The 27,664-nt window shown below is 52.3% G+C and overlaps 3 protein-coding genes across 12 annotated transcripts in view; all 3 read left to right on the forward strand.

The window, feature by feature from the left end:
- Positions 1-3,722, forward strand: part of CHD4 (chromodomain helicase DNA binding protein 4) — a 28,341-nt gene extending 24,619 nt beyond the window's left edge. For 5 of the 8 annotated variants that reach the window (XM_058558938.1, XM_058558940.1, XM_058558944.1 and 2 more), the window contains 3 exons: positions 1,832-2,030; positions 2,759-2,922; positions 3,095-3,722. In XM_058558938.1, coding sequence (XP_058414921.1) covers positions 1,832-2,030; positions 2,759-2,922; positions 3,095-3,112 — 381 coding nt within the window. In that variant the 3' untranslated portion in view covers positions 3,113-3,722. The remainder of the gene's footprint in view (positions 1-1,831; positions 2,031-2,758; positions 2,923-3,094) is intronic. The other 3 variants (XM_058558937.1, XM_058558939.1, XM_058558942.1) reach the window with 1 other exon arrangement.
- An 877-nt stretch (positions 3,723-4,599) lies between these two features.
- On the forward strand, positions 4,600-14,259 carry NOP2 (NOP2 nucleolar protein). The gene is made up of 16 exons (XM_058558949.1): positions 4,600-4,705; positions 4,941-5,047; positions 6,374-6,419; positions 6,598-6,686; positions 6,852-7,102; positions 8,481-8,536; positions 8,657-8,814; positions 8,911-9,110; positions 9,268-9,357; positions 10,205-10,292; positions 10,369-10,509; positions 11,101-11,240; positions 11,391-11,480; positions 11,662-11,784; positions 11,901-12,129; positions 13,475-14,259. The coding sequence occupies exons 2-16, from the start codon at positions 4,945-4,947 to the stop codon at positions 14,137-14,139; spliced, it is 2,469 nt and encodes an 822-aa protein (XP_058414932.1). The 5' UTR covers positions 4,600-4,705; positions 4,941-4,944; the 3' UTR covers positions 14,140-14,259.
- A 103-nt stretch (positions 14,260-14,362) lies between these two features.
- IFFO1 (intermediate filament family orphan 1) lies at positions 14,363-26,846 on the forward strand. Of its 3 annotated transcripts, none has more exons than XM_058558973.1 (9): positions 14,363-15,592; positions 19,494-19,554; positions 19,688-19,783; positions 20,555-20,695; positions 21,638-21,795; positions 21,914-22,034; positions 22,302-22,397; positions 25,414-25,544; positions 26,509-26,846. In XM_058558973.1, exons 1-9 carry the CDS (start codon positions 14,820-14,822, stop codon positions 26,615-26,617), a joined length of 1,686 nt encoding a protein of 561 aa, XP_058414956.1. In that variant the 5' UTR covers positions 14,363-14,819; the 3' UTR covers positions 26,618-26,846. The 3 variants fall into 3 exon arrangements, with proteins under 3 accessions (XP_058414956.1, XP_058414955.1, XP_058414954.1); XM_058558972.1 differs by having other exon boundaries at positions 14,380-15,592; positions 26,513-26,846; XM_058558971.1 differs by having other exon boundaries at positions 14,380-15,592; positions 22,305-22,397.
- The last annotated feature ends 818 nt before the right edge of the window (positions 26,847-27,664 follow it).

Consider the following 27,664-nt stretch of genomic DNA (forward strand, 5'->3'; position numbering starts at 1 on the left):
CATGCTGTGGTGGCAACCCACATACAAAATAGAGGAAGACTGGGGCCGGCCCGGTGGCACAAGTGGTTAGGTGCGCGCGCTACACTGCGGTGGCCCAGGGTTCGCTGGTTCGGATCCCGGGCACGCACCGACGCACCGCGTGTCAAGCCATGCTGTGGTGGCGTCCCATATAAAGTGGAGGAAGATGGGCATGGATGTGAGCCCAGGGCCAGTCTTCCTCAGCAAAAAGAGGAGGATTGGCAGATGTTAGCTCAGGGCCGATCCTCCTCACAAAAAAAAAAAAAAAATAGAGGAAGACTGGCAACAGATGTTAGCTCAGGGCAAGTCTTCCTCAGCAAAAAAATAAATAATGGAGGAGTCTTACTATTTAACTTTGAAAACATTAGATATGTATATATAGTAGTTTCCCCTAATCCATGGGGAATATGTTCCAAGAACATCCGGTGGATGCCTGAACCCACGGATAGTACCAAACCCTATATATACCATGTTTTTTTCCTATAATACATACCTGTGATAAAGTTTAATTAATTAATTAAGGTTTTTTTTTGTGAGGAAGATCAGCCATGAGCTAACATCCATGCTAATCCTCTCTTTGCTGAGGAAGACCGGCTCTGAGCCAACATCTATTGCCAATCTTCCTCCTCTTTTTCTCCAAAGCCCCAGTAGATAGTTGTATGTCATAGTTGCACATCCTTCTAGTTGCTGTATGTGGGACGCAGCCTCAGCATGGCTGGAGAAGCGGTGTGTCGGTGTGCGCCCGGGATCCAAACCTGGGCCGCCAGTAGCGGAGCATGCGCACTTAACTGCCAAGCCACGGGGCCGGCCCAGTTTAATTTATAAATTAGGCACAGTAAGAGATTAGCAACAATAATATTAAAGTTGGCTGTGGGGCCATTATTAAGTAAAATAAGGGTTACTTGAACACAATCACTGTGATACTGTGACAGTCAATCTGATAACCGAGATGACTACTAAGTAACTAATAGGCAGGTAGCCTATACAGCATGGATAAGCTGGACAAAGGAATGATTCACGTCCTGGGACGGACAGAGTGGGACGGTGCAAGATTTCATCATGCTACTCAGAACAGTGTGCAATTTAAAACGTGAATTGTTTATTTCTGGAATTTTCCATTTAATATTTTTGGACCGCAGTTGACTCTGAGTAACTGAAACTTTGGAAAGCAAAACCGCGGATAAGGAGGGGGACTACTGTAGAATGATCTCAATTATGTAAAATTTGTGATTTTAATTGTTTATATATTCTGTATTTTCTAAATTGAGTTTTTATCATTTTTGTATGAGTGAATCAATAAAGGGTAAAGAGTTTTATTTTTTTAAGTTTTATTTATTTATGTTTTTGTGAGGAAGATCAGCCCTGAGCTAACATCCATGCTAATCCTCCTCTTTTTGCTGAGGAAGACCGGCTCTCAGCTAACATCTGTTGCCAATCCTCCTCCTTTTTTGTGTTTCCCCAAAGCCCCAGTAGATAGTTGTATGCCTTAGCTGCACATCCTTCTAGTTGGTGTATGTGGGATGCCGCCTCAGCGTGGCCAGAGAAGTGGTGCATCGCTGTGCGCCCGGGATCCGAACCCGGGCCGCCAGTAGCGGAGCGTGCGCACTTAACAGCTAAGCCACGGGGCCGGCCCAGGGTAAAGAGTTTTAAAAACGTAGACCTTGAAAGGAGAGTAAAGAAGGCAATGCAATGTTGAACTGCTTGGGTTTGGGGGAGCCATCTGTAAGGTTCTTTATAGGTTCTGAGAGGCCCATCAGAAATAAGCAAAGTGAGTGTCAGTTCATCTCCCATTTCCTCTTTATCCCTTGTCCAGCTCTTAGAACAAGCCCTGGTGATTGAGGAACAGCTGCGCCGGGCAGCTTACCTGAACATGTCAGAGGACCCCTCTCACCCTTCCATGGCCCTAAACACCCGCTTTGCTGAGGTGGAGTGTTTGGCGGAGAGTCATCAGCACCTGTCCAAGGAGTCAATGGCAGGAAACAAGCCAGCCAATGCAGTCCTGCACAAAGGTAGCCAGTGGCTCCCCTGCCTCCTGCTGACTCAGCCTCCTTCTTCCTCTACCCCTCCCCAACACATTGGCTTCTTGTTTCCAAACCTTTTTCAGAGCCCCTTTGGGAGTTTAGCCTTCCTCCTTGGGAAGCTAATGTCTTAGAGGCAATCGAGGACAGTAGTTCTTTGCCTCTTTCAACTCTTAATATATTCAAGTTGTTGGAGGTGGAAAGCAAAGCAGAATAATATAGTGTTATCTGGGATACTTCAGAGGTAACTTCAGGTGATTTAAGATCCTGTCAAATTCTAGACCCTTTTCAACATTTTTTTTTCTGATTAAAGTTAAAACATTGTGAGAGAGGTGGAGGGTGAAGTGAGGAAAGGAAGACTGTTATAAAGGAAGAGGGAGACACCTCGAAAAGGTGGAGAAGAAAGATAGAAAAGGAAATAATAGGAATAAGCGTGTCTCAGGAAGTAGAGAAAATAGAGACAGTTGGGAGCAAGGGACAGTGAGGGTTAGGTGACTTTAAGAAGCATAGAAGCATGGCCAGTTGGAACTAGAATGTGAGGAATAGGAATTTGAGCATGGTAGAGGCCAGGTCACGTGACGCAGTGACAAAAGACAATACTTGAGCATTCCAGCACATCAGTCCCTTGGTCAATGAGAAGTGATGGGGGCCAGGGGTCCACTGGTAAGAAGGATCTTGGTCTTGACCACCACAGCTCACCACTTTTTTTTTTTCCTGTGCAGTTCTGAAACAGCTAGAAGAACTGCTGAGTGACATGAAAGCCGATGTGACTCGACTCCCAGCTACTATTGCCCGAATTCCCCCAGTTGCTGTGAGGCTACAGATGTCAGAGCGTAACATTCTTAGCCGCCTGGCAAACCGAGCACCTGAACCTACTCCACAGCAGGTAGGACCGTTTTCTTCTGGCCAGCTGTTCGAGCAGAGCCACTGTTACTTTGCTGTCTGTCCCTAGCTTTACATACTGGACAGGTGGGGCTGTGTCACCACTGAGTTCCCGTAGGATCAGGTGGATTCCTGTGGTCTGGCATTCTGACTCCCTTGGCTCTCTTTTCCTGTAGGTAGCCCAGCAGCAGTGAAGATCAGACTGATGATACCACCTCCACCGCTGAGCAGTGACCTTCCTCACTTTCCCTTGCCCAGCTTCTCACCTGGGGGCCTGAGAGACCCTCTCCTTCCTCCTGCCCCATCTTCCATGTTGTAAAGGAACAGCCCCCAGTGCACTGGGGGAGGGGAGGGAGTGAGGGGCAGTGGTGCCCTTCCTGCTGGAGAGACATGCAGCAGTAGCGCCGGCGCCATCTGCAGGGAGCTGGCGGGCTGGCCGCCTTCTGGGCCCTGGCTTCTCCCTACTGTAACGTCTGTTACACACAAACTGTTGTGGGTCCCGCCAGGCTTGAAGAAAATGATCTGAATTTCTTTCTCCTTTTGGTTTTATTTTGTTGGTTTACTTTGTGTTTCCTTTTCTCCTTTTTTGGGGTATTCAGAGTGGGCCGGGCCCCTGGGCGAGACACAGCTACCTCTGTTGGCATCTTTTTAATACCAGGAACCCAGCGGCTCCAGCCACTGAGCAGCTAGAATAAAATAAAGTGAAAAAAAAAAAAAAAGGAAAAGAACCAAAAGCGTAAAAAACCACAGCAAATTTCTTGATGAAAACTGAAAATAAAAGTTTCCTTGTATTTTAGTGCTCTGGTTCGGTGTGGGTGTAGGTTCAGGTGGATGAGTGTGCATGACAGGAGCCCTGGGAAATGTGCAGCTGAGAACCAGGGGCTACTTGTGTTCTAATAGTCCACAAGAGACCGTGTCACGTCTGCACGTGCCCGCTGTGCTCTGGACCAAGGATGACCAGCATCTGGGGGAATGAGCGGCTCCCACACCACCCGGGCTCGTGCCCTGTACTACCGGCCAACGGCTCTGTACCGTTGAGGAAGTGAACTCTGGGCTGTGGATTTCTCATGTATAAAATAAAGCTATCTTCCTCATAGAGTTGTGAAGATAAAACCAGTAAAGTGCTTGGAACAGTTTCTAACAGCTACTAAGCACTGTTAGTATTTATTTGAAGGAAGGCTGAAGTTTTATCTAGTTGTGTGAAACTAGGATGTGAGGTGTCTTCCGACCTCCAGCTGTGCACCTAGGCAGAGAGGAACCCTACCCGACGGGCAGAGCGGTGGTCTGGGTCAAAGAGGGCTTCCCAATTGAAGGGATCGGGGTGGGAGAGCGGCGTGGGATTCCAGGACTCCGAGACTGGGCGGAGCGCGGACACTGCCAAGAGGAGGGCCCCGATCTCACGCCTTGGTTTGAGGGGAGGGGCGGCTCTCAGGTTCCAGTTACTCCGATTGAAATCTGCAGTGAGGCGAAAAGCCAACGCCTTGAGGGAGGAGCAGGGAAGCGCAAAACGGTTCCGTCCCGGTTCCTTTCGCCGCCCTCTGCGACTGTGAACGGAGCGGTCCGTCTCCAAATCTTCCCCGGCCGCGCTGCCGACAGCCCCGCGCGCGTTCCGGGTTCCGCGCCCGACCAGAAGCGGCCGGAAGAGGCGGGGCCACCAGTGAAGCGAGCTCTGCGCGCCTGCGCGAAGCGTTTCCGTGGAGTGCGGCGCCCGAACGCTAGCCTCGCGGTGCACGTGGAGTGCTGCCCCGCGTACCCAGGAGGCGTCTGGGGCCTGGACCCGCCTTCGGGTGAGCCGAGGCTTCGGGTGGTTCTGGAGGAAGTCGGGGAAGGAAGGGTGACTGCACTGACCTGGACTGGGGCGTGGGGAGGGACGCAGGGTCCGGGGCTCCGCGTGGAGGGGGTTTGGTTAGGCCTCGAGGGCTGGTTGACCGGATGCGCTTTCCCACCGTAATGCGCTAAGTCTGCGGTGTGCCTTTCCCTTTCCAACACGCGCGACTCTGCTCCCATTTTTCGTTTCCCCAGTACCATGGGGCGCAAGTTGGACCCTACGAAGGAGAAGCGCGGGCCGGGCCGAAAGGCCCGGAAGCAGAAAGGTGCCGAGACTGAACTCGCCAGATTCTTGCCTGCAGGTAAGGGTCAGGCCTGCCTCCTCCCCATTCTCCAGCTTTTGTGCCATCTTTTCATCTGTATGATAACCCCGTCCGTTCTTTAGTTTTTGTTCACCTTCTGCTCAAGTGGAATTTCGTTTGTATGAGTTATTAGGAAATAGGCGTGAATGAAACACTCACTGTCATCAGCCAGAACTTAGGGAAGATGTGACAGGGACACAAGAACCCATGCAAGGAGAGGCCCGCTTTAACATTGAGGGAGTTCAGAGGAAGGGGGATCCCATGCAGTTAGAGAATTTAAAAAGATTTTGTTATGAAGTTAGGTTTTGAAAAATGGCTGACATTTTAGCAAGTGGAAGTTGGGAAGGGGACTCCAGGCCAGTCGCTGTGAGCTGCATTGTGGAGGGGATGGAGGTGGGAAAGCACAGAGCTGGTTCCCACATGGTGAGTAGGCTACTGCTTGGAACACTGGGTAAGAGAGAAGCATGGACAGGTAGTTTGTGTTGGGCATTGGACAAAAGATGCAGTTTATTGCAGTACTAACCTGTGCTAGGCACTATACCGGACTCTTTGGACACATCATATCACTTCATTCTCTTAGTTTCCTGTGGGAGAGGCACTGTTAAGGCAACGGATGTTGAGAGGTTAAATGACCTGCATATAGTTATTAAGTGACAGGGCTGAGATTTAAACCTTTTATTTCTTGGAGAATGTTTGAAAAACAGCAATCATAAAGGTAAAATCTACTGTGGCTAGTGACTGATTAAATTGAGAGTAAAGGAAAAGGCAGAAGAAAAGATAAATTTTGAGTCTGTGTTATCAGAATGGTGATGATGCTATTTATTGCAATCAGAAGTGTGGAGGTGGGGCCGGTCGGTGGCGAAGCGGTTAAGTTCCCGTGCTTTGGCAGCCCAGGGTTCGCCGGTTTGGATCCTGGGCATGGACCTAGGCACCGCTCATCAAACCATGCTGAGGCAGAGTCCCACATAGAACAACTAGAAGGATGTACAACTGTGACGTACAACTACCTATTGGGGCTTTGGGGAGAAAAAAGGAAAAAAGGAAGAAGATGGGCAATAGATGTTAGCTCAGGGCCAGCCTTCGTCAAAGAAAAAAAAAAAAGTAGTCTGGAAGGAGGCCCAATTTGGATTTGGTTGGTGAACAACCAGATGGAGATCATCTCCTTTACATCTCTTATCCAGCTCCTGGTAAAACACTGTGGAGTGAGTTGCAGTCTACTCCCTTTAATTACTGTACTTATTTCTCCCCACTTTTATTTTCTCTCCTGTTGCTCTTTTTCATTTCACCTGTAACCTCCTGTTCTGCCTCTTTTTTATGTTTTAACAGCTGGTGATGAAAATTCCAAGAGGCTGTCTAGTCGTGCTCGGAAGAGGTGAGTGAGGATGTCTAGACTTATATCGAGTCAACTGGTGCTGCTCTTCCTAAGCCACATGAATCCATGTGATCATGTTGATGGAAAGGGCTGTTTGGGGACTGTCATGTTTCCCTGTCATGAGAAATGGCAGAGCTTGGAGATATGTTCCATTTTCTCACTCCTTGTATCTTTTCAGAGCAGTCAAGAGGAAGTTGGGCTCTGCTGAAGTCCCTAAGATGAATAAGTCTTCTGGGATCAAACCATTGCCTGGAAAGCTACCAAAAGGTCAGTGAAAATAGGAGCTGGGTGCTACATGAGGAACCCTCTGGGTCCTGGGTAGAGAAGGGCCTGCTAAATGAAAGGAACAGCCAAAGGACTTTCTTGGGGGTAGAAAATACAGGCTCTATCAGTGTGTGACTGCCATCAGTCCAGAATTCTTCAAACCTTTAGGGATCTTTGCAAGAGCTGTCCAGACACCTGGTAAGAAGGGAGCCCAGTCCTTATTAAATACTGCTCAAGGCAAGAAGCGCCCAGCACCAACCCATAGCAGTGAGGAGGAAGAGGAGGAGGAAGACTCTGAAGAGGATGGTGTGGTGAACCAGGGGGACCTCTGGGGCTCCGAGGACAGCGACGCTGATATGATAGATGACTGTGGAGCTGACTCCAACTCAGAGGATGACAATGAGGATGAAGGTGAAGAGGTGAGATTTATCTGTTCAGGAAGGAAGCCTTGCCTTTTAGTCTTTCCAGATCCTTGAGACTATGCCTCAGTGACAAGGATAAGCCTGAGTAGAGAAGATATTTTAGTGTTCCATCACTGCTTTCCTATCATCTTATGGCCTCTCAGTGTACATGCAAGTTTAAAAGAGCTGTAGAATAGAGCATTTTAAAATATGAGAATGCTCAGTGCTGGTGAGGATGTGGTAAGGTGGACACTTGTATGCCCCACTGATGGGAATAGAAATGCACACACGTGTTTTATAAAGCATTTGGCGTCTGAGGACCTTGAAAAGTTTCTTCTTTTTAACCTAGTAATTCTTTTTTTTTTTTTTTTTTAATGAGGAAGATCAGCCCTGAGCTAACATCTATTGCCAATCCTCCTCCTCCTTTTTTTTTCCCCCCTCTTCTCCCCAAAGCCGCAGTAGATAGTTGTGTGTCATAGCTGCACATCCTTCTAGTTGCTGTATGTGGGACGCCACTTCAGCATGGCCGGAGAAGCGGTGCGTTGGTGCTCGCCCGGGATCCAAACCCGGGCTGCCGGTAGCGGAGCACGCACACTTAACCGCTAAGCCACGGGGCCGGCCCCTGACCTAGTAATTCTGTTTAGGAATATGAGCCAGAATGTGGACAAAGATTTATTTACCGAGGTATAAGAAGTTATTTGTATATTACATAATTAGTATATGAGTCTGTTATTAGAAAAATTCAGGTAATATAGAGTAGTATGGAATTAGCAAGTTCCCATTTGCAACCCTCTCCCATAACCCCCATTCTCTCTACAGTGTTACTGTTATGAGATTTGCAGGCACCGTGTGGGTCATAATGCCAAAAACTCTGGAAACTTTCAAAATACTCAATGTGCTTAAATAACTTATGTTTCATTCATATGCTAGATTAACTTTTGGGCATTATGTCTGTGAACATGTTTGTGATCTAACTGAATGAAAAGGGAAGAAACAAACTTGAAAATGCATCATGATTTTAACTATGTGAAAAATATAGAGTAAGTCTGGAAGAAAATATGGCAAAATGGATGCCCAAGGGCAATTTTTGTACCCCTGAACATATGGGTGTGTATTAATGTTTTAAACTTTTTAATGGAAGGGGAAGTAGACACATGTAGAAACCAATATAATGAACCCTTTCAATCCATCACTTAGTTTCAGCAGTGGTTAATATTGTGCCAATCTTATATTCGCTTCTTTAGGGTCTATATTTCCTTGTGAGAGCAAGTGTTACGTCTGTATTTAGGAAAAAATAAAATACAGCGGTAGAAAGTACTACCAGGGATGGTGGAAGTGCAGGCTTTCATTACTAGCCCCTTGGCTTTCATTACTAGCCCCTTGTCTCTTTTTTCAGTTGCTGCCCATTGAAAGGGCTGCTCGGAAGCAGAAGGCCCAGGAAGCTGTTGCTGGGTGAGTTTTGGAAACTCTTAGCTTGGAGAATTGGCAGTGGCTGAGGGGGAGGAAACTGTGAGGAAAGAGGAGGTGTCTGTTTTGATCTATGAATCACTCTGTTCCTGGGCCTGTTTCTAGGGGCCAGTGGATGGAGGAGGAAACTGATGAAGAGGAGGAAGAGGGGGAAATGTCCCCTGAGTCAAGCCCAAAGAATGAGGAGACAGATGGGGGCCTGCAGATCAATGTGGATGAGGAGGAGCCTTTTATGCTGCCCCCTGCTGGGGAGATGGAGCAGGATATCCTTCTAGGGCAGGGTGAGGGGTGGGCAGAGGTGCTTGGGAGGGGATTTCCAGGCCCTGGGACATCATGAAATAGTTCCTTAGCTGGTTCACATGCGCAGGCTCCAGACTTACAGCGAGTTCACAAGCGCATCCAAGATATCGTGGGAGTGCTGCGTGATTTTGGGACTCAACGGGAGGAAGGTCGATCTCGGTCTGAATATCTGCACCGGCTTCAGAAGGATCTGGCTATTTATTACTCCTATGGAGACTTCTTGCTTGGCAAGCTTATGGACCTCTTCCCTCTGTCTGAGGTACTGAATTGCCAGTCTAATGCTCCTTCTGCTCCTCTTTTCTCACCTTCTCTCTTCTTACCTTGTGTAAGGAAGGCACTCAGCCCCCTTGCTGTCTTCTCTTGTGGCTGAGCTCTTTGGCTGGCCTGACTTGTCCCCTGCCATCTTGCTTTCCCAGCTGGTGGAGTTCTTAGAAGCTAATGAGGTGCCCCGGCCCATCACTCTCAGGACCAATACCTTGAAAACCCGGCGCCGAGACCTTGCTCAGGTGAGGGGCGAGTTTTGAGGTTTGCTTATCTCAGGGAGGTACCAACTTCTGCTAACCCCAGAGACTCCGCTGTCCCACCCTGACTGGGTTGGGGTCTCAGTACCTAAGCGTTTCTTGGTACAGGCATGGTCTCGGGAGGCAAACCTGGGCAGGCCTGGTGTCATCCTGGGTTTGTCTGATCGGCTCAGGGCTTGGGATCTCTGTGGAGTGAGAAACTCGTCCCTTCAGCTTCTGCTCCCTGTGATAGGGTTGAGACATCCGTATTAGGATAAAAGTGCTGCCTCAGAAAGAAATGGGAGGGAGTTGTCTTCCTTTTAGATCATTGAAAAGCTGGTGAAGCTGATTCCTGCCCCCAGAAAAAGACACAACACACACGCACAAACAATATTTTAGGCTCATTGTTTCCAAGGGTTCGGGGACCCCAGGTTAAAGACCCCTGTTCTAAAGTCATTGGTGTGGCCCTGTGTGTTGTGTATCTCCTGGTGCAAAGATAATTGTCTTTACTGTGCTGTAACCAGTAACGTTAAATTTTAGGATGGTAAGGGGGCTGAGCCTCTTGGAAAATCAGAGTCTACTTCCAGGAAATAAAAGGATAGGAGCTGGCAGTCTGCTCCACTGGGGTGGAGGTCAGCCCTTGAGTTAGAGCCTGAGGCTAAGGAAAGGACCCCATGGGAGGAGAGGGGAGGGAAGACGCTGCATTCAGGGAGTCTGTGATGACTGTGTTCTAAGAACTCTAGGAGTTGTGGAGCCACGGATCTCTTGATGTGACGAAGTTTTCATATCTCCATCTGTTCTTTGGGTATCATAGCCTATGAGGTTTTAAAATCGTTATCCTTCTTATCTTCAGGCACTAATCAATCGTGGGGTTAACCTGGATCCCCTGGGCAAGTGGTCAAAGACGGGACTAGTTGTATATGATTCTTCAGTGCCCATTGGTAAGTGTTCCCTGCCGAATAGCTCTTCTGCCCCTGCCCTTGTCCCAGCACGTCACAGACGGGTCCTCTTCCACAGGCGCTACTCCCGAGTACCTGGCTGGGCACTATATGCTGCAGGGAGCCTCCAGCATGTTGCCTGTTATGGCCTTGGCACCCCAGGAACATGAGCGGATCCTGGACATGTGTTGTGCTCCTGGAGGAAAGACCAGCTACATAGGTATGAGAAGGGCAGGCAGGGATAGGATTCATCTGACTCTCTGCTTTTAAAAGCGGATGGGGTCAGTGACTGGCTAGTGCTCGAGGAACAGTGCACAGGCAGCTAGCAGAGTGGTGAGGAGCACAGGCTCTGGACTTGGCCTGGATTCTAGCCCCGCGTGTGCCGCTTACCATCCATGTGACCTTGGGCAAGCCCCTGATCTTCTTTTGTCATCTGTAAAATGGGGTAGTGATTGTGCTTGGGTTGGTCATTGTGCTTGGTTGGGAGGGTTGAGATATGCATGTAGAAGTCCTTGGCAGAGTGTTCAGCACATAATTAGTCATAGCCATTTATTAAGAGGTTATCACTTAAAAGAGGTAACTTCATCTGTAGGACCAGAAGGGTGTTCAGTAACAATGAAAAACCACGTTGGTAGGCTCGCTCATCACCAGGGGCCAGTGCAGACTGGGCAGGCCTATACAGTAGACAGTGGGGAGCAGGGCTTATTGGGGGTGAAGTTTGCTTTGAAGTGGATTCCTATGCTGGAGCGTGGCCAGCAAGTGTGGAGGCAGAGGAGCTGGCTGCTGAGTACTGTGCCGGCCCTCCTTTCAGCCCAGCTGATGAAGAACACAGGTGTGATCCTTGCCAATGATGCCAGTGCTGAGCGGCTCAAGAGTGTTGTGGGCAACCTGCACCGGTTGGGAGTCACCAACACCATTATCAGCCACTACGATGGGCGCCAGTTCCCCAAGGTGGGACTCCCCTCTGTGCGTCTCTCCTGAGGTGTCTTCCAATTCACCTGCCCCTTTCCTGACATCAGAATGTTTAGATTTGCCCCTAGGAAATAAATGGTGCAGTACAAGTTGCCAAAAACATCTGCTTCACCTACACTTTTTCCCCAGGTGGTGGGGGGCTTTGACCGAGTACTGCTGGATGCTCCCTGCAGTGGCACTGGGATCATCTCCAAGGACCCAGCTGTGAAGACTAACAAGGTGAGCTGGGGTTGGGGGTGAGGTGGGCAGTGGGACCAGCCGAGAGGCCTTGGCTGGGCCTTGCAGAGCTGGAACGGGAGGTGGCGGAGCACTCAGGAGTCAGTAGCTCACCCCTCCTCCCTAGGCTGCCTTTTGAAATTTCAACACCCTTGGGTCCCTCCCTCTTCTCTCTCTGGGACAGGATGAGAAGGACATCCTGCGCTGTGCTCACCTTCAAAAGGAGCTGCTCCTGAGTGCTATTGACTCTGTCAATGCCACCTCCAAGACAGGGGGCTACCTTGTCTACTGCACCTGTTCCATCATGGTGAGGCCTGTCAGGGCAGAGCAAGAGAGGGCAGGGCTGGGGGACTGTTTGCTCCTTAGAGTTCCCTTTGCTCCAGCTCTGCTCTTCCTTCCATCTTTGTCTCCCCACACGTCCAGGTGGAAGAGAATGAGTGGGTGGTAGACTATGCCCTGAAAAAGAGGAATGTGCGGCTGGTGCCTACGGGTCTAGACTTTGGCCAGGAGGGTTTTACCCGCTTTCGAGAAAGGCGCTTCCACCCCACTCTGCGTTCCACCCGCCGCTTCTACCCTCACACCCACAATATGGATGGTTTCTTTATTGCCAAGTTCAAGAAATTTTCCAATTCCATTCCCCAGTCCCAATCAGGTAAGCGATCTGCTCTTTCTACCTTTCAGGAGGCTTTATAGTGTGACTGCAGGGAAGGGAAGGATTTCTGCCTCCCTTATCCCCGCCTTTGCATGCTTGGACAAGACTCTTTTCAACCCAGCTGGAATGGTTCCTGAGCCTGGCCCCCATTTGAGTAGGTTTAAGCGTTCATATGGACGGAGGCCTTTTCCTCGATTCTGCCAAGTGGTTGCAGTTGTTCGGCACTAAATGCATTCCTAGTGTGTTTTGTGGTTTCTGTTCCTTCTTGGCCGAGGGTTGCCTGGCTGGTAATAGACCTCTGCTGGTCCAGCATTGTCAGCACTGGGTTGGCACAAGACTCCTCAGAGCTATCAGCAATTCTCTGAGCCCATCACACTAATTGCAGATTGTTTTCTCAGCCATCTTGAGGAGTCTGGCCTGGATCTCAAGGGGAAGGGTGGGGTTTTCTGAAACAGGCTTGAGTGCTCTGCATGCTGTGCTATAACCCTAGGTTTAGTTGGAGGACGGAGAGGCCAGCTTCTCTGAATACAAACTGCTTGAGTTATTGAGTTGATTTTTTTAAATAAATAATGCCTTTACAAAAGTCACATCTGAATGGTAACAAAACAAAAGCCTTCAGAAATAGCAAAATTTGCTGTAAGTTTTTTTTTTGCTGTAGTACATATTTAATGTCAGTCCTCATTTATGTCTTACTAGCTTGTTTCTAGTTGCTGTGTGTGTATTTTCTTATTTTCCTGCATCTTATCAAAATCCACATGAAAAAAAATTTTCTCTGATTAAAAAAATTTTAAAAAGCCCAGTGCTGGGCCGGCCCCGTGGCTTAGCGGTTAAGTGCGTGCACTCCGCTGCTGGCAGCCCGGGTTCGGATCCCGGGCGTGCACCGACGCACCGCTTCTCCGGCCATGCTGAGGCGGTGTCCCACAAACAGCAACTAGAAGGATGTGCAGCTATGACATAGAACTATCTACTGGGGCTTTGGGGGGGAAAAATAAATAAATAAAATCTTTAAAAAAAAAAAAAAAGCCCAGTGCTTCAGGATTCACCTCCTCCAGAATGTCTTGTTACCTGCTGTCCTCAAGGGGGCACAGCTTCCTCAAAAAACCTTTTGGCCCAAGGATGAGTAGTGATCTCTTCTTTAATACAAGGTTCAAATACAACTTGAGCAAAGGCCAGGTGATAATAAGTAATGCGAATCTAGGTAGTCTGCTCTTAGGCACTGCCTGAAGTGTGTGAAACACCTAGGCACTTTCCTTATTTTAATACCTCTACTTATCTTCTCCACTAATGATCAGGACCTAGTGATGAGGCCCATTTTCTCAAACCATCTGTTTAATTTTAACCCCAGGAGATTTTGCACCATCCGCCCCTACAAACCCAGACTTGCCTGACCCGAAAGCTCAGGTGACTGCCAAGCCTGAGAGCAGCAGCAAGCCAGCCAAGAAGGCCAGAGTGGCTATGAAGGCAAAGCAGCAGCTGCAAAAACGGCCACACCCCAAGAAGGCTTCCTTCCAGAAGCAGAATGGCGTCTCCAAAGGGGCAGACTCAGAGTTGTCCAATGTATCTTCTGTCCAAAAGGCCCAGGCTTCCTCCAGGCTCCAGGATAGCACTCAGCCAGCTGTCAAAGCTGAAGTGATCAGGGAACCAAAGGTGACGGGGAAATTAAAGCAACGGTCACCTAAACTGCAGTCCTCCAGGAAAGCTGCCTTTCTGAAGCAGAGTGCTCCTCCCAAGGGCACAGACAGAGCGATGCCTGCTGTTACGTCCTCCAGGACCCAGGCCCCTCTCAAGCCCGAGGACCATGATCAGCCCCTTGGGAGTGCCAAAGGGGCTGAGAAGGTAAAGCAGCAGTTGCTAGAGCAGCCTTTCAAGAAGGCAGCCTTCCAGAAACAGAATGGCACCCCCAAGGGACCTAAGACTCCCACCTCATCTCTCCTCAGTTCCAGCGGGCTCCCACCAGCAAAGAGGAGAAAATCTCAGTCCACAGGCAGCTGCCAGCCACTGCTGTCCTAGGCGGATGGTTGAAACTAGCCTAGGGTGGCTCATTGCCATTGTCACTGGTTGGAACTCTTACCTTTGGGAGGGTGTCTTCCCCGCTGTGCATGTGAAATTGAATATACATTTTATAATCTCTGGCGCTGTGTCTTTTTGAGGGGACTGGGTACTGGCTTTGCTGCTTTAAGGGTAGAGGTGGGAGGGTGGGATGGAGATCCTCTGAAGAGAGGGAGCAGTGTGGTGTACTGAGAAGTCGGGTCAGGTTCAGGCTCCAGAGATCCTTGGTCTCCCCAGGGACCCAGGGAAGGCGTCATGGAGTCAGAAGTAGGGTGTGTGGACTCTGGGGAGAGGAAGGCAGTAGAGGTGTAGGGGAGGTGGGCTCCTGCCCTCAGAACCCACGGAGCCCTGGAAGACCTGGGTTTTATGCTCCTCTGGCACTCCGGCTGGATTCCGGGCACAGGCTGGGGGCCTCTCAGCTCGGGGCTCTGCCTCAGACCCGGAAAGGTCCCGCTGCCAGCCTGCGATTGAGCCTTTCATTGGCTTCCTCTCTGCCCTCCCCCTCCCCCCTGACCTCTGCCCCTTCTGTCGGGACGTCTGATTGGTTGCCCCGCGTCCCCCTGGCGCCTCATTGGCTCGTCTCCGTCGCCCTCCATCCCTGCTCCTGCACCGGGCTCCGTTTCCCAGCAGAAGGCGCAGCCATGAATCCGTTATTCGGCCCGAACCTCTTCCTCTTACAGCAGGAGCAGCAGGGCCTGGCCGGGCCGCTGGGGGACCCCCTGGGAGGCGACCCCTTCGCCGGGGGAGGGGACGTGGCCCCGGCGCCGCTCGCCCCGGCCGGCCCGGCCCCCTATTCGCCGCCCGGGCCGGGCCCGGCGCCCCCCGCCGCCATGGCGCTCCGCAACGACCTGGGCTCCAACATCAACGTGCTCAAGACCCTGAACCTCCGTTTCCGCTGCTTCCTGGCCAAGGTGCACGAGCTGGAGCGCCGCAACCGGCTGCTGGAGAAGCAGCTGCAGCAGGCGCTGGAAGAGGGTAAGCAGGGCCGGCGGGGCCTGGCTCGCCGCGACCAGGCCGTCCAGACCGGCTTCGTCAGCCCCGTCCGGCCCCTGGGGCTGCCGCTGGGCACCCGGCCGGCTGCCGTCTGCTCCCCGTCGGCGCGGGTGCTGGGCTCGCCCGCGCGCTCACCGGCCGGCCCCCTCGCGCCCTCCGCCGCCGGCCACTCGTCGCCCTCCACCTCCGCCTCCGCCGCCTACTCCTCGTCGGCCCGCTTCATGCCCGGCACCATCTGGTCCTTCTCTCACGCCCGCCGGCTCGGGCCGGGACTGGAACCCACTGTGGTGCAAGGGCCTGGCTTGTCGTGGGTGCACCCCGACGGGGTGGGCGTGCAGATCGACACCATCACCCCCGAGATCCGCGCGCTCTACAACGTATTGGCCAAAGTGAAGCGCGAGCGGGACGAGTACAAGCGGAGGTAGGGGCCGGGAAGGGGCCGGGGAGGTGGGCCGGGGCTCGGCGTCTCATGCCAGCGTAGGGCCGGGACTCTGTGCGGCTCCAGGGGAGGGCCTCAGCTGGGGCCCGGAATCAGGGAGGAATCAAGTAAGAGGAGAGTTCCTGCTGTGTGAGGAGGAGCTTGGAAGTAGACAGACGGAATTGGATACCGGGAGACTAAGATCCACCGAGAAGGCAGACGTCACACGCCGGACAGGAGGAAGGAGGCGAGGAGCAGAATACCGTGGGGAAGTCATCTTTTTCGTCTGGCTTTTCCTTCTCTCTCATCTAGGCTGTAGTGTTTCGATGACTATGTAAACTCTGGGGTTTTGTGAGGTGAGAAAGGAACACGGGTCTGAGAGGTCACATTTGGGGTACTGCTTATCCCCCCAGCCTCAGCCCTCAGAGCAGTTTTGTAATATAAACTCCACATACTGATCAAAAGTAAGAGGCAAAGCCAATAGCTTTAGTTCCGGGAGTCTAAGAGAAGTAGAAGGGGGTGGTGAGGGAGAGGCTGCACCTTGCAGCAATGATCCTGCCACTGCCCAGGGCTTCCCAAAGCTGTCACGGAAACTGGGTACCCGCTCTAGTTCCATATGAAAGGCTTTGGGGACCTCAGGGCATTGCTTGGAGCAGGTCAAAAAAATGGGAAAAGGAAGAGTAAAGGGAATTCCCTAGGGAAAGGGGAAGGTCTGGTGGTTGTCACAGGGCTAGTGGAAGCTGGGGGAATCTGTGGAAGCGCAAAGAGCTGAAGGTGGAGGAAATGCAAGTAGGGCCAGCGGAGGAACTGAGTAGGCAGAAGTTGGGTATATGGACACACCCTATGAGTATAAGGCAGCTAGGGGCAGGCCCAGTGCATTCTGAGATGATGATTGGGCTCTCTACAGGGAGCCCGGCTGGGTAGCACAAGGGGCGAGGGGAAGGGGTGTGATGCTGGATTGCTGGCTCTATGCCAAGTGATTTCTTAGAGGGTTGATAAGCAGGACAGTTAGGACAGGGGCACGGGCACAGCCAGCACTTTGTAGACTCCCTGACCCATGCTGTGGTTGAGGAGGAAGACATGACAGGTCAGAAGGAGACTTTGGTTTGGGGCCTTCAGGTTTAACCTCTTAATCAGCTACTCTGACCCCTGGTGGGCAGGCCTGGGAATTACCCTTGAAGTGCAGCAGAGACTGGTATCAGGTGGGGACTGGCTGAACATTCTGGGGAATTACTGGTTGGGTCTGGATCAACCTTCAGCGATCTGTAACCTGCCAGCATCTAGTAGATCACAGATCAGCAGGCTTTCTGAGGCTGAGTCCTGTGCTCATGCTGGCTTCCTTAATTGTAGTCTGTATTATGAGTGTCTTTGGGAATCTCAATTATCCTAAAACCATCATTCAGATGCTACCCAGAACCAGCTTGCCCGGGCCCCTGCCCTGTTCCCTGCAGGAGTTAATTAACACAGTCAGCAGTGCAACATGGACAATTCTGGAATGCATTCATAACCACAGGAACAACTGCTGTTCTCAGGGGCATTTTTTTTTTTAAACTGAGAGAGTGTTTGTCCTTGGTCCAGCTGTCCAGGGCAGCAAAGAGTTATTCCTTGGGGACTGATGAGCTCATCACTCTGCAGCAGGCTGCTGCGCAGAGGGCCCCGCAGCTAGAGTCGTCTGGTACGTGACACTAGCAGTTACTCGTTCTTCCACCCCAGATCCCCTGCCCTCTCTGTTCTCTTTATAGCAACACTGCAGCTCCTGTCTGTGGCCTGGCGGGCACGGGCATAGCTTGAGCACTAAACTGCGAAGGAGTGAGGCCTCCCGGGTTCTATTTTCAGCTCCCCAGCCTTATGTGACCTTGAGTGGGTCTCTTTTTCCTGGCCTCAGTTTTTCTGACATAGAAATAGCCCCTGCTTTCTCACTTCACTCAAGGATACCGTTTATTTGGAAGAGAGGTGTTTGGTAATGTAGAATACATGGAAATTGCTCACATTCTACGTATGTTAAGGAAACCTTGTAAGTGAGGCCAGATTTGAGTGGAGGTCAGAATGAGCCTGTTTGTGGGACAGTCTGGCTGGAGAGCGAATAGCATTCTAGTGAGCTTCCGGATGACTTGTTTTCAGATTTTTTTTACCCTGTAAGTTTTATTCATCTTAATCCTTATGTAGCTTTCTTACTTAAGCTTCTTTCTCTATTTGTTGAGTTCACTGTCAACTATGCTTCCTACCCTTCCTGATGCATCTTGTCCAGGATTATTGTCCCCTTGTCAGCCTTGCTTTCTCCCTCCAGGGACTCATGGACTCCAGGGGCATGAGGGTACCACATCCCATGCCTTCAGGTTGTAGATGAAGAAATCAAGGCCCAGAAAAGATAAAGATCTTATCTAAGGAACTATATAACCTGATGCTACTAGAGCCCTTCACTGGCCCTGACTGAATGAAAATGCCAGAGCAAAAAGGAGAAGGACATGGGGGCTGGCAGGAGGGGTGGGCAGGGAGCCAAGAGGCCCGGAGCTGGGCTGCTCCATGAGCCGGCAGGGTGGTGACGGGGCTGGCTGCCTCGGCCCTGCCTGACCGGGAGGGGCAGCTGCAGTGATGTGGAGGAGTTATTATTAGGAATGCTGCAGTGCGGATGTGAGCGAGGCCCAGGGCAGCAAGGGGAGATGGGACTGGAGGGAGAGCCCAGGGAAGAGGGCAGAGGGCAGGTGGGAAAAAAGATAGAGGGAAGGAGACGGAAGGATTGAATCCTCCGTCTACAGAACGTGCTCTCTTGGGTTTTCATTTTCTTGCTGTCCCCTTTGCTACTTCCTAACCACCTTTCTTATCCTGAAGTTTCTCTCTTGGTGCAGTTCCCCACCTTTCTCAGGCTGGGAGAAGCCTTTCCAGAATGTGGCAAGAAGTAATAGGTTACATGAATGGGGTCTGTGAAGGTCTGCTGTTCCAGCCAACCTTGTAGGGTCTTGAAATCCGAAGCAGTGATGTCGCTCCCCCCACCCTGCCACCTCTGTAATGTGGTGAAATATGCAGTGGCTGACTATGGACTACCCTATGTGAGAAACCTAGCCCTGGGCAATAGACCCTGCCCGTGGCCAAGAGTGTCTTTTAGCCTACTTGTGGTCTTTGTCTCTGTTCTGGATCCAGGAGATGCTGCTTCTAGTTCTCATCCACCATAGTAATGGGCCACTTTTTCGTACTCCGATTTCTCTTTCCCTCTGGGTTTGGGTGCTTGGTAATCCCAGGCTCCTGCTTTCTACTGCTTTAATCCTCAGGGCCAGCCGTGTCCCCTCTTGACAGCTCACTTAGGGGGGCTCTGGGTGGGCCGTCTCTGGAGCTTGTGGGGGATGGACTTTGAGCATCTCCTCCCAGGCTCTTGACCAACTCTGTTGATGCGGTATGTGTCCTGCAGCTGCTTTTACAGGGTTAAATGGTACCACAAGAGGCAGGGCAGCGGGCTAGAGAAGCTCTGTTCTGGTGCAGGCAGGAGGCGGGAGACCGGATCTGTGCGACTGAAGGTGGGAGACTGGGCCGGGTGGGCCTGGTGGTCTGGTGTGGGCAGGAGGTGGGGATGAGCCAGCCAGACGGCTGGTTGGGCCGGGGCCTGAGCGGGACGGGCATAGCGAGGGACCAGAACCAGCAGCAGTTGCTGTTAAATGTAGTTCCTGGTGTGTGGCCCGGAGGTTCCGGGAGGGCGGCTGCTGAGCTCGGCACTTGCCAGGCAGTGTGGAGCCACCCGACAGCTGCAGCTGGCCGCCACTGGCTGGCCAACGGTCCTGTCCACGGCTCCTCCCCAACTAGGGAACCAGACCCAGGGGCTGAGGCCTGAGCCAGGTGGGGAGCAGGGAGCTGCAGGGCCAGGGAGGGACTCTGCACCTACGTTCCCTCCCTTCTTCCCTTCCCGTGTCTGCAGGTGGGAAGAGGAGTACACCGTGCGGATACAGCTGCAGGAGCGAGTAAGCGAGCTCCAGGAGGTGAGGCCCCGCCTGCCGCCTGTGCATCCCTCAGACCCCGCTCGCCCCTCGGCCTGGAGCCGGCTCCTTCTCATCTTTACCTTCTTCCCACATGGGCAGTGCACTAACGGCAGGGTTTTCTCCCTGGCTGTAGGAAGCCCAAGAGGCTGATGCTTGCCAAGAGGAGCTGGCGATGAAGGTGGAGCAGCTGAAAGCTGAGCTGGTGGTCTTCAAGGGGCTCATGAGCAACGTGAGTGCAGCGCGGGGCGGGGCTCCTCTGTCCGTCCTTAGGCTGCCTAAGACCAGGCAGGCAGCCCTTCCAGTATGGGCCTATTCGGTTTCTGTCCACCACCCCTCCCCTTACTTCACTCTGCTTCCGTTTCTTTCCCTGCCACCCCCCAATTAAAGAGCAAAAGAAGGAACAAAAGTCCACATGTTGTGTCGCAGAGGCAGCAAAGCCTCCATCGTTACTAGGAGGTGTTAAGCAGTTAGTCAGGAACACAGATCCGGCTCTGCAGCTTGCTAGCAGTGTGGCCTTGGGCGAATTCCTTAACCGCTCTGCCTCTGAATCCCATCTGTGGATGGGATAATAAGGGCATGTGCTTTGCAGGATGATTATGGAGACATAATGTACTAGGGCGGTGCTAGCACATGTGCAGTGCTAGATACGTGTTAGCTGTTATTGTTGTTACGGCACGTTCTCCACTCTCATCTCTCCCAGTGGTCTCTCTTTCTCTCTGAGAGCGTGAGTTAACATGAGTTCCTGCATGTCCCAGTACTGGGCCACACCCTCCGGGGGCCCTGTCTGGCCGGGGAGCCAGTGGCATGAGCAGCCCAGTATATGAGCAGGTGTGGTGGGGAGGGAAAAGTGACGCATTCAGCTCGCAGGAGGTGGAGATGCCTTCGTGGAGGGGCAACAGTGATATGTGACTGCAAGGCATGAGGAGGACCTTGCCAGGGCCTTACTGGTGTGTCTGGAGTGCTAGGTGCCTCCTGACTGCTCCCTGTGTACCCTGGACAGAACCTGTCAGAGCTGGACACGAAGATCCAGGAGAAGGCCATGAAGGTGGACATGGACATCTGCCGCCGCATCGACATCACTGCCAAGCTGTGTGATGTGGCGCAGCAGCGCAACTGCGAGGACGTGATCAAGATGTTCCAGGTGAGGGCAGCTGCCCTCGGCCCCGGCTCTCCAGCCCGCACCTCCCCAGGGCCCGAGCTCCTCAGGGGAGGGTTGGGGCAGGGGAAGAGCTGCCCATCACTAGAGCCAGGCCCTGCCCTTCTTCTTGGGGACCTTATCTTGGCAATGGGGGCCTCAGTGGGCCGAGGCTGGGGGGCAAGGATGGCCTCTGAAGAGAGGCTTTAGAAGGTGTCTCTAACGCCATCTCCCCTCCCTCTCTCTCTCCTGTGTCTGCTTCCTCTCCTCTCTCTTCCTCTCATCTTCTCTTGCTTTCTCCACAGAAGAAGCTGGTTAGTTTGGCTCTCATGCAAGCTTTGTAATGTCCTAGTCCCGGTTTCTGAACCACCCAGGCCTTTGGCCGTCAGTTCTGACCTGCTGGGCTGTTCAGCACAGATTTCTTCCCTTTCTATTTTCCTCACTCTTTCCCCTGTTTTCGATCTCTTTTTCTCTTTGCTTCCTCTCTCTCTCCCCTCTCCCTCTGGCTGTCCGATCTGGATGTGTGATTCGGGTTTTCCTTTGTGAACACTGTGTCCTCCTTGCAGCCTAAAACCTTCTTTTTAGTTTCGTCATTTCATTAGAAAGACTTTTTTTAGAAAAAGAAATCCTCTTGAGCCATTATGCACATCTTAATGTGATCCCAACAAGCCATTTTCCCCCTTATCTTACTGCTCTATTTTCTGTTCTTCTTTTTCTTCCTTCTCAGTCTGCAGCCCTGTCCCCGTTTGTGTCTGTCTGCCTGTCTTGGTGACTCTGGTGTTTCTGTTCCTGTCATTGTAACTGTGTCTCCTCTCTCTTGTCCCCCCCACCATCCCGCTGGTTCATGCCTCTTCCCTCCCCCCCACCGCCCTGCCGGCTCCCACCCCGCCCTTTCTCCTCATGCACCCGGCCTCGTCTCTGTAGTCTCTGCACTTGTCTCCCATTAAGGTCCCATCCATGGGGGGGCGGAAGCGGGAGCGCAAGGCTGCCATCGAGGAGGACACCTCCCTGTTGGAGAGTGACGGGCCCGGCCAGCCCGATGGGGATGAGGAGGAGAGCACAGCCCTCAGCATCAACGAGGAGATGCAGCGCATGCTCAACCAGCTGTGAGTCCCGCAGGCCCATCCTCAGCAGCCCCCCAGGAGGCCGGAGCTCCCACCCACCAGTCCCCTCCGCCAGGAGGAAGGCCCCACCTTCCTTGACACACGGGTTCCCTGTCTCTAGGAGGGAGTATGATTTTGAGGACGACTGTGACAGCCTGACTTGGGAGGAGACTGAGGAGACCCTGCTGCTGTGGGAGGATTTCTCAGGCTATGCCATGGCAGCTGCAGAGGCCCAGGGAGAGGTAACCACCCCTCCTGGCCTCAGGGCTCCTCCAGTGCTGCCTCTCCAGCTTGATGGCCTGTGTCCTTCCCCCTCCCTCCACTCCTTGCTCTGTTTTCCCTCTGTGGCCATCATCCTTTACCTGCTTCTCCCCGTTTCCTTTATCCTTTTCTTTTCTTCTCCAGTTTCCTTTAACCTGACTTTCTCTCGCTCCCCCACCTTGGCCCTCTGGAATACCCCCATCCCATCCCTGCCCATTGGCCTCCCGCTGCTTCCCTTTCTACTCCAGCAGCAGGAAGACAGTTTGGAGAAGGTGATTAAAGATACCGAGTCCCTGTTCAAAACCCGGGAGAAAGAATATCAGGAAACCATTGACCAGATAGAGGTAAGGACGTGAGCAGAAGCCGAGGGGCACAGGTTCCCGGTGGGTCGTAAGTGGGGCCGCAGGTGCAGTGGCCTCACCCCTGTGGGACCCAAGACACCAAGGCCTTCCCCTTCCTTGTGTGGGGGAGGAGTGTCTCCCAGCTGTAGTACCTTCAGACCTCAGGCTCTGGAGGGAGGCAGACAGATGCGAGTTCAAATCTCAGCTCTGCTGCTTACTCACTACCACGTGAACTTTTTTTTTTTTTTTAATTTTATTTATTTATGTTTTCCCCCAAAGCCCCAGTAGATAGTTGTATGTCATAGTTGCACATCCTTCTAGTTGCTGTATGTGGGACTCGGCCTCAGCATGGCCGGAGAAGCGGTACATTGGTGCGTGCCCGGGATCCGAACCCAGGCCGCCAACAGCAGAGCGCGCGCACTTAACTGCTAAGCCACCGGGCCGGCCCTACCACGCGAACTTTTAACAAGCTGCTTATTCTCTCTGAGCCTGTTCCTTTATTTGTAAAATGGGGATCTTAATAATCCTCTCTCATAGGGTTGTTTGAAGATCAAATGGCATAAGGCACAAGTAGAGCTTGGGCAGGTCTGTCTCATAGTAAGCATATCATAGGGTAGTTTATTATTACTGTTACTACCACTGTCAGTGCTGGAGCAGACTCCACTGAGAGGGGGAGTGGAACTTTGCTGCTTCTTCAGCTCATCCTTTGAGCTAATGGAGGAACTTCCCTTCTTATTCCCTCACCCTGAGGAACCTTCTAGAGATGGCAAGTGGAGCAGGCGCTTTAACTTAAACCCTCTGATGCTCAGGGCTGCAGGAAGGATTTGCGGCACCCTGGATGAAGGGGGCTGCAGGGAGGGTTGGATGGGATTCTGTGAGCCTCCTGCCCGTGCGGGAGAGAGCCCTTCCCTGGGCACTCTGACGGGTGAGGCCGGCGGCTGCTGTAACCCTCAGCCTCCCAGCCCACGTGGCAGATTTACACTCTTACTACTCTCACACTGCCTGCATTTTGAGAAAAAGTTGAGAAATTATTTTTCTACATACTCATTCTCCCAACACATATCAAATGGTCCTGCTCTTTTAAGCAAAACCTTCTTTTATTTTTTGCCCAGGCAGACAAAGCCTAGGTTTTAAGGCACAGCCAGGTTTGTGCTACTAGCCGAGGAGATGGGAAGGGAGAAATGCTCTCCGCTCTCCCATTTGCACCCATCTTGCTGTCTTCTTCTCTCCCAGGAGAATGATATTAGGAGAAATGTTAGCAGAGTTGACATGGTGGCTTTGGTGGCAGTGTTGCTCTTGGTGATCCATCTGGGGCACCTGAGGTCCCTTTATCTCAGTGACCTTTGATCTCTCAGGGTCACCAAGATGGTGGCAAGGACCATTTCCCATTATTGGATGGGAAAGCCAAGGCCCAGGGTGGAGGGGAGTAGGGAGCTCTTTCTCCCTTAGCTCCTCCTCTCTCTGGCAGCTCCCAGCCCTCCCCCACCTCTGGTCACACAGCGAGTCTGGAGTTTCCAGTGTGAGGTGTTGCAGACACCTCCTCACATACGGTCATCTCCTGACTTCCTCCCTGCTTGCAGTGTGTGAATTAAGGGGAGACATAACCCCATGTGGAGACAGCTGGTGGTAGTCATAGCCTTGTATTTTCATGGAATAGACCTGGTTCATTTCCTTCTTTCCCATCCCACTGAGGGGTGGGCTCCAGAACCAGCCCCTTCCACTCCGGCTCTCCGAGGTGGAGAAATTGAGGTGTAGGTGGCAGCCAATGTGAACAAGAGCTGGTGGCATCATGTTTTCTTTCTAGATTGTCAGTGCGTCCTGCTCCTCTGGCTGGCTGCTGTGGGACCCCAGCTGGAATCCCAGCTCTGGCACCAAGGCTGCCATTTGAGCTGTACTTACTAGGGCTTCTGATCCCCCCAGCCACGTCTCATCCCAAACATCATTGTCCTGACTTCTCTTGTCTGCCCTGTGACCCGTTTACTTCTTTCTCCACGTTCCCATCCTCTCTGTCCAGTTTGGATGAATTATGGGTGGTCTCCTCTGTCCAGTTTACATACTTCATGGCTACTCTCCTGCACTTGCTCTTTGCTCTCAGGCAGTCAAGCAGATCACTTCCCAGCAAGTTCATTCTGCCTCCCCTTCTGTCCTTTGTACCCCAAAGGGAGCAATGGACTGTCTCTGGCCCAGGGCTTTTACTGCCTTTGCGTGGCCTCTCAGCTCTGCCTTGAAGCCTGGGCGCAGCGTTGGGCTCTGGGAGGGAGACTGGATTTCCTTGACTCTGAGCCCCTCATTTTTTCACATATAACATTTCTTAAATCGAGATACATCTTACAACCAGTAGGACATTCGATGTGGCAGGGAGTCTTTCTGTTAGTCTCTGAAAATGGCTTACAAGTGAGAAAATAAAGTAATATGGAGAAAATGGATGCTAAGAGAATCGAGCCCCTTTCAGCAGTGCAGACTGCTGTTCTTTGTGCCGTGAGTCTTGTAGATGCCTCACAAAGTCAATTAATTTCCCATCAAGGTGCTGGGCATGCACAGGCAGAGATGAACAACCCCCGTGGCCAGCCCTTCTAGGAGCTCCCAGTTGAGTGAGAGAGACAGACTGGGTTCAGCGTTGTACGGGGAGTGAGGGATGAGGGATGAGGCAAGCCATGTAGGAACCCCAGGGAGGGAGCAAGGCCATCCACAGATAGCAGCCCTGTGCTCTCGGGTCCTCTCCATCCTGCCCATTTACATTCCTTTCCTCGTTGCTCTCATCAATGAGTCTGTTAAAAGAGCGCAGGCCTGTAGCAGATCCCTTTGCAGTCCTGTGTAGGCAAAGTTTTTTCCCCAGGAAAACTAGGAGGAGTGATAGTATATTGGGTGCCTTCTGCCTTGATCTGATTTATTTTTAAATCTGAGCCCTCAAGCACGGCTGCCTGGGCGCCCTGCCCGGAGTGCTCTGGGTGTGTTAGTTTCCTAGGGGTTGGGAGCAGGGCCCTGCTGACCCAATGGCCCTGCCCTGCCCCTGCCACAGCTGGAGCTGGCCACTGCCAAGAACGACATGAACCGGCACCTGCACGAGTACATGGAGATGTGCAGCATGAAGCGAGGTCTGGACGTGCAGATGGAGACCTGCCGCCGGCTCATCACCCAGTCCGGAGACCGGTAAGGCCCTTCCCTGGAGTGTGGGGCCCTGCCTACCTTCCTCTGTGGGTGCATGCAGGGTGGGAGTGCTGGACCAGAGCCCCTCAGTGGGCATGCCCTGAACCCCCTTCGGCAGTGACTCAGTCCCATCTTGATGTGGGGCTCTCGTTGGAGATCACCTGTGTGTCTGGCCCAGTCCGACAGCTTTCTTTTTCTTTCCTTTTTTTTTTTTTTTTTTTTTTGCTGAGGAAGACCGGCCCTGGGCTAACATCCATGCCCATCTTCCTCCACTTTATATGGGACGCCGCTACAGCATGGCCTGACAAGCGGTGCATCGGTGCGCGCCCGAGATCCGAATCCAGGCCGCCAGCAGCAGAGCGCGCGCACTTAACTGCTACGCCATGGGGCTGGCCCCCCCGACAGCTTTCTTTCCCTTGGTAGTTGAATGATATGTATGTCCATCATGGCTGGACAGCTGAAACTTCCCAATTGCACCAACTCTGGCGGTTCCCCTGGTTAGAGGCAGCTAAAAACTGACAAGGAACAGAAGGGGTGTGGGGGCAGGTTTTTATTTCAAGTCAGCGCCATGATTCATGCATTTAACCCTGTGTAAGTTATACCTCCACAAAAAAGTCAATTAAATAAAATTCACAAAAATACTTCAGATAGACGTGAAGCTGGGGCCATCAAGTTAGTGCACTAGGCTCAGGCAACAGCTCTCATACTGTGACTTCAGATGTTTCTGAACTCTGAGCCTCTCAGAGTCCATGATAAAGACAGGAACCATTTCCCCCATCAGGGTGGGGTGGGAGAGCTTTCTCCCCTCCCCACTCCCTTACCCCGCATCCACCCTCACCCTGTGGTCCTCCTGCCCTTGCTGAAGGTTTTATTCACCTGCCTGCCAAGAACAAGGCCAGGGGAGAGGAGTGCCAGCCTCCTTAGGATCCCTGCCTACCCCAAGGTGACAACTGGTGTTTTTTTCTAGAAAGTCTCCTGCTTTCACTGCGGTCCCGCTTAGCGACCCGCCGCCGCCACCGCCAAGCGAGACTGAGGACTCCGATCGCGATGTCTCATCTGATAGCTCCATGAGATAGGGACCTGCCTCCAGCTTGGCTTCCCTGGGACCCCACCCTGCTGGGAGCTCACCGAAGCAGAGGGTTCGGGGGTTCACAGAAGGGGAGCTACGTTTGTTTTGCTGCACCAAGCCTGGCCATGCGGACTGGGGCGCTCCTCCCTCGGGCTTCCTCCCTTGGTCCTTGGCCTCTCCGGGGTTTCAGGGTGTCTGGAGCAAGGCTTGGCCTACCATTCCCTGGGCAACTCCCACCGCAGCCTGGGCTCTGCTGCCTTCATGTGTGGGCGTCTGCTACTTTCCCATCTTTAAAATGCTGCCAGAGCGATTGTGGCCCCTTACCTTGTCCATTGAGTAGGGAATGTGATTGTCGGATATTCCTTCCATCCCTGTGGCCTAGAGCCAGCTCACTGTCTGATTCTGTACTGGTGCTAACTGGCCCAGGCACTGGTATGAAGTGGATTAGGCTGGGTGTTCCGTGGCTTGTGCAACCCATGCAATGGGAGAGGACTTCCCTCTGTGTCCTGGTGGGGGAAGCCAGGCTAGGCGGGGTGCTCTGTCCTCCCTCTGTTGTCCCAGTGCTCACGGCTGCCTGCCCGTCGGTGGCAGAGTAACGTAGCTCTAACCCTGCCCTGTTGTTAGTGCCATGCATTCAAGGGGCCCCAGTGCCCTGTCTCGGCGGCCTCTGGGTCGGCGGCCTTTGGGTCTGACCGGGTGCAGTATGCTGGAGATGGAAGCTCTTGTTTCCCAGTCACTGCTGAGTGACAGAGAAAATGGGGAAGCTGCTTTGTGTGTGCACGTGTGCTTGGTCTCAGTGTCTTCAGTTACCACCTGAAGCTGTGCCTCCTCCATGTTTGTCACACTGAGACCACCAGGCCGAGATGTCCCAGACTTGGAAAAGCTTGGAAAAATTGGAGATGTGACTGAGGCTACCTCAGCATAACTGCCTTGGGGAGGATGTGCTGAGCTAATGTTCGATGGAATCTTTAATAATAATGAAACTTGAGAGTATTTATTGAACACTCTTGTGTCACTGTTTCAAGCACTTCCTGGAGGTAGCTACACAATCCTC

Source organism: Diceros bicornis, chromosome 17 (genome assembly GCF_020826845.1).
Source record: "Diceros bicornis minor isolate mBicDic1 chromosome 17, mDicBic1.mat.cur, whole genome shotgun sequence".
NCBI lineage: Eukaryota > Metazoa > Chordata > Mammalia > Perissodactyla > Rhinocerotidae > Diceros > Diceros bicornis.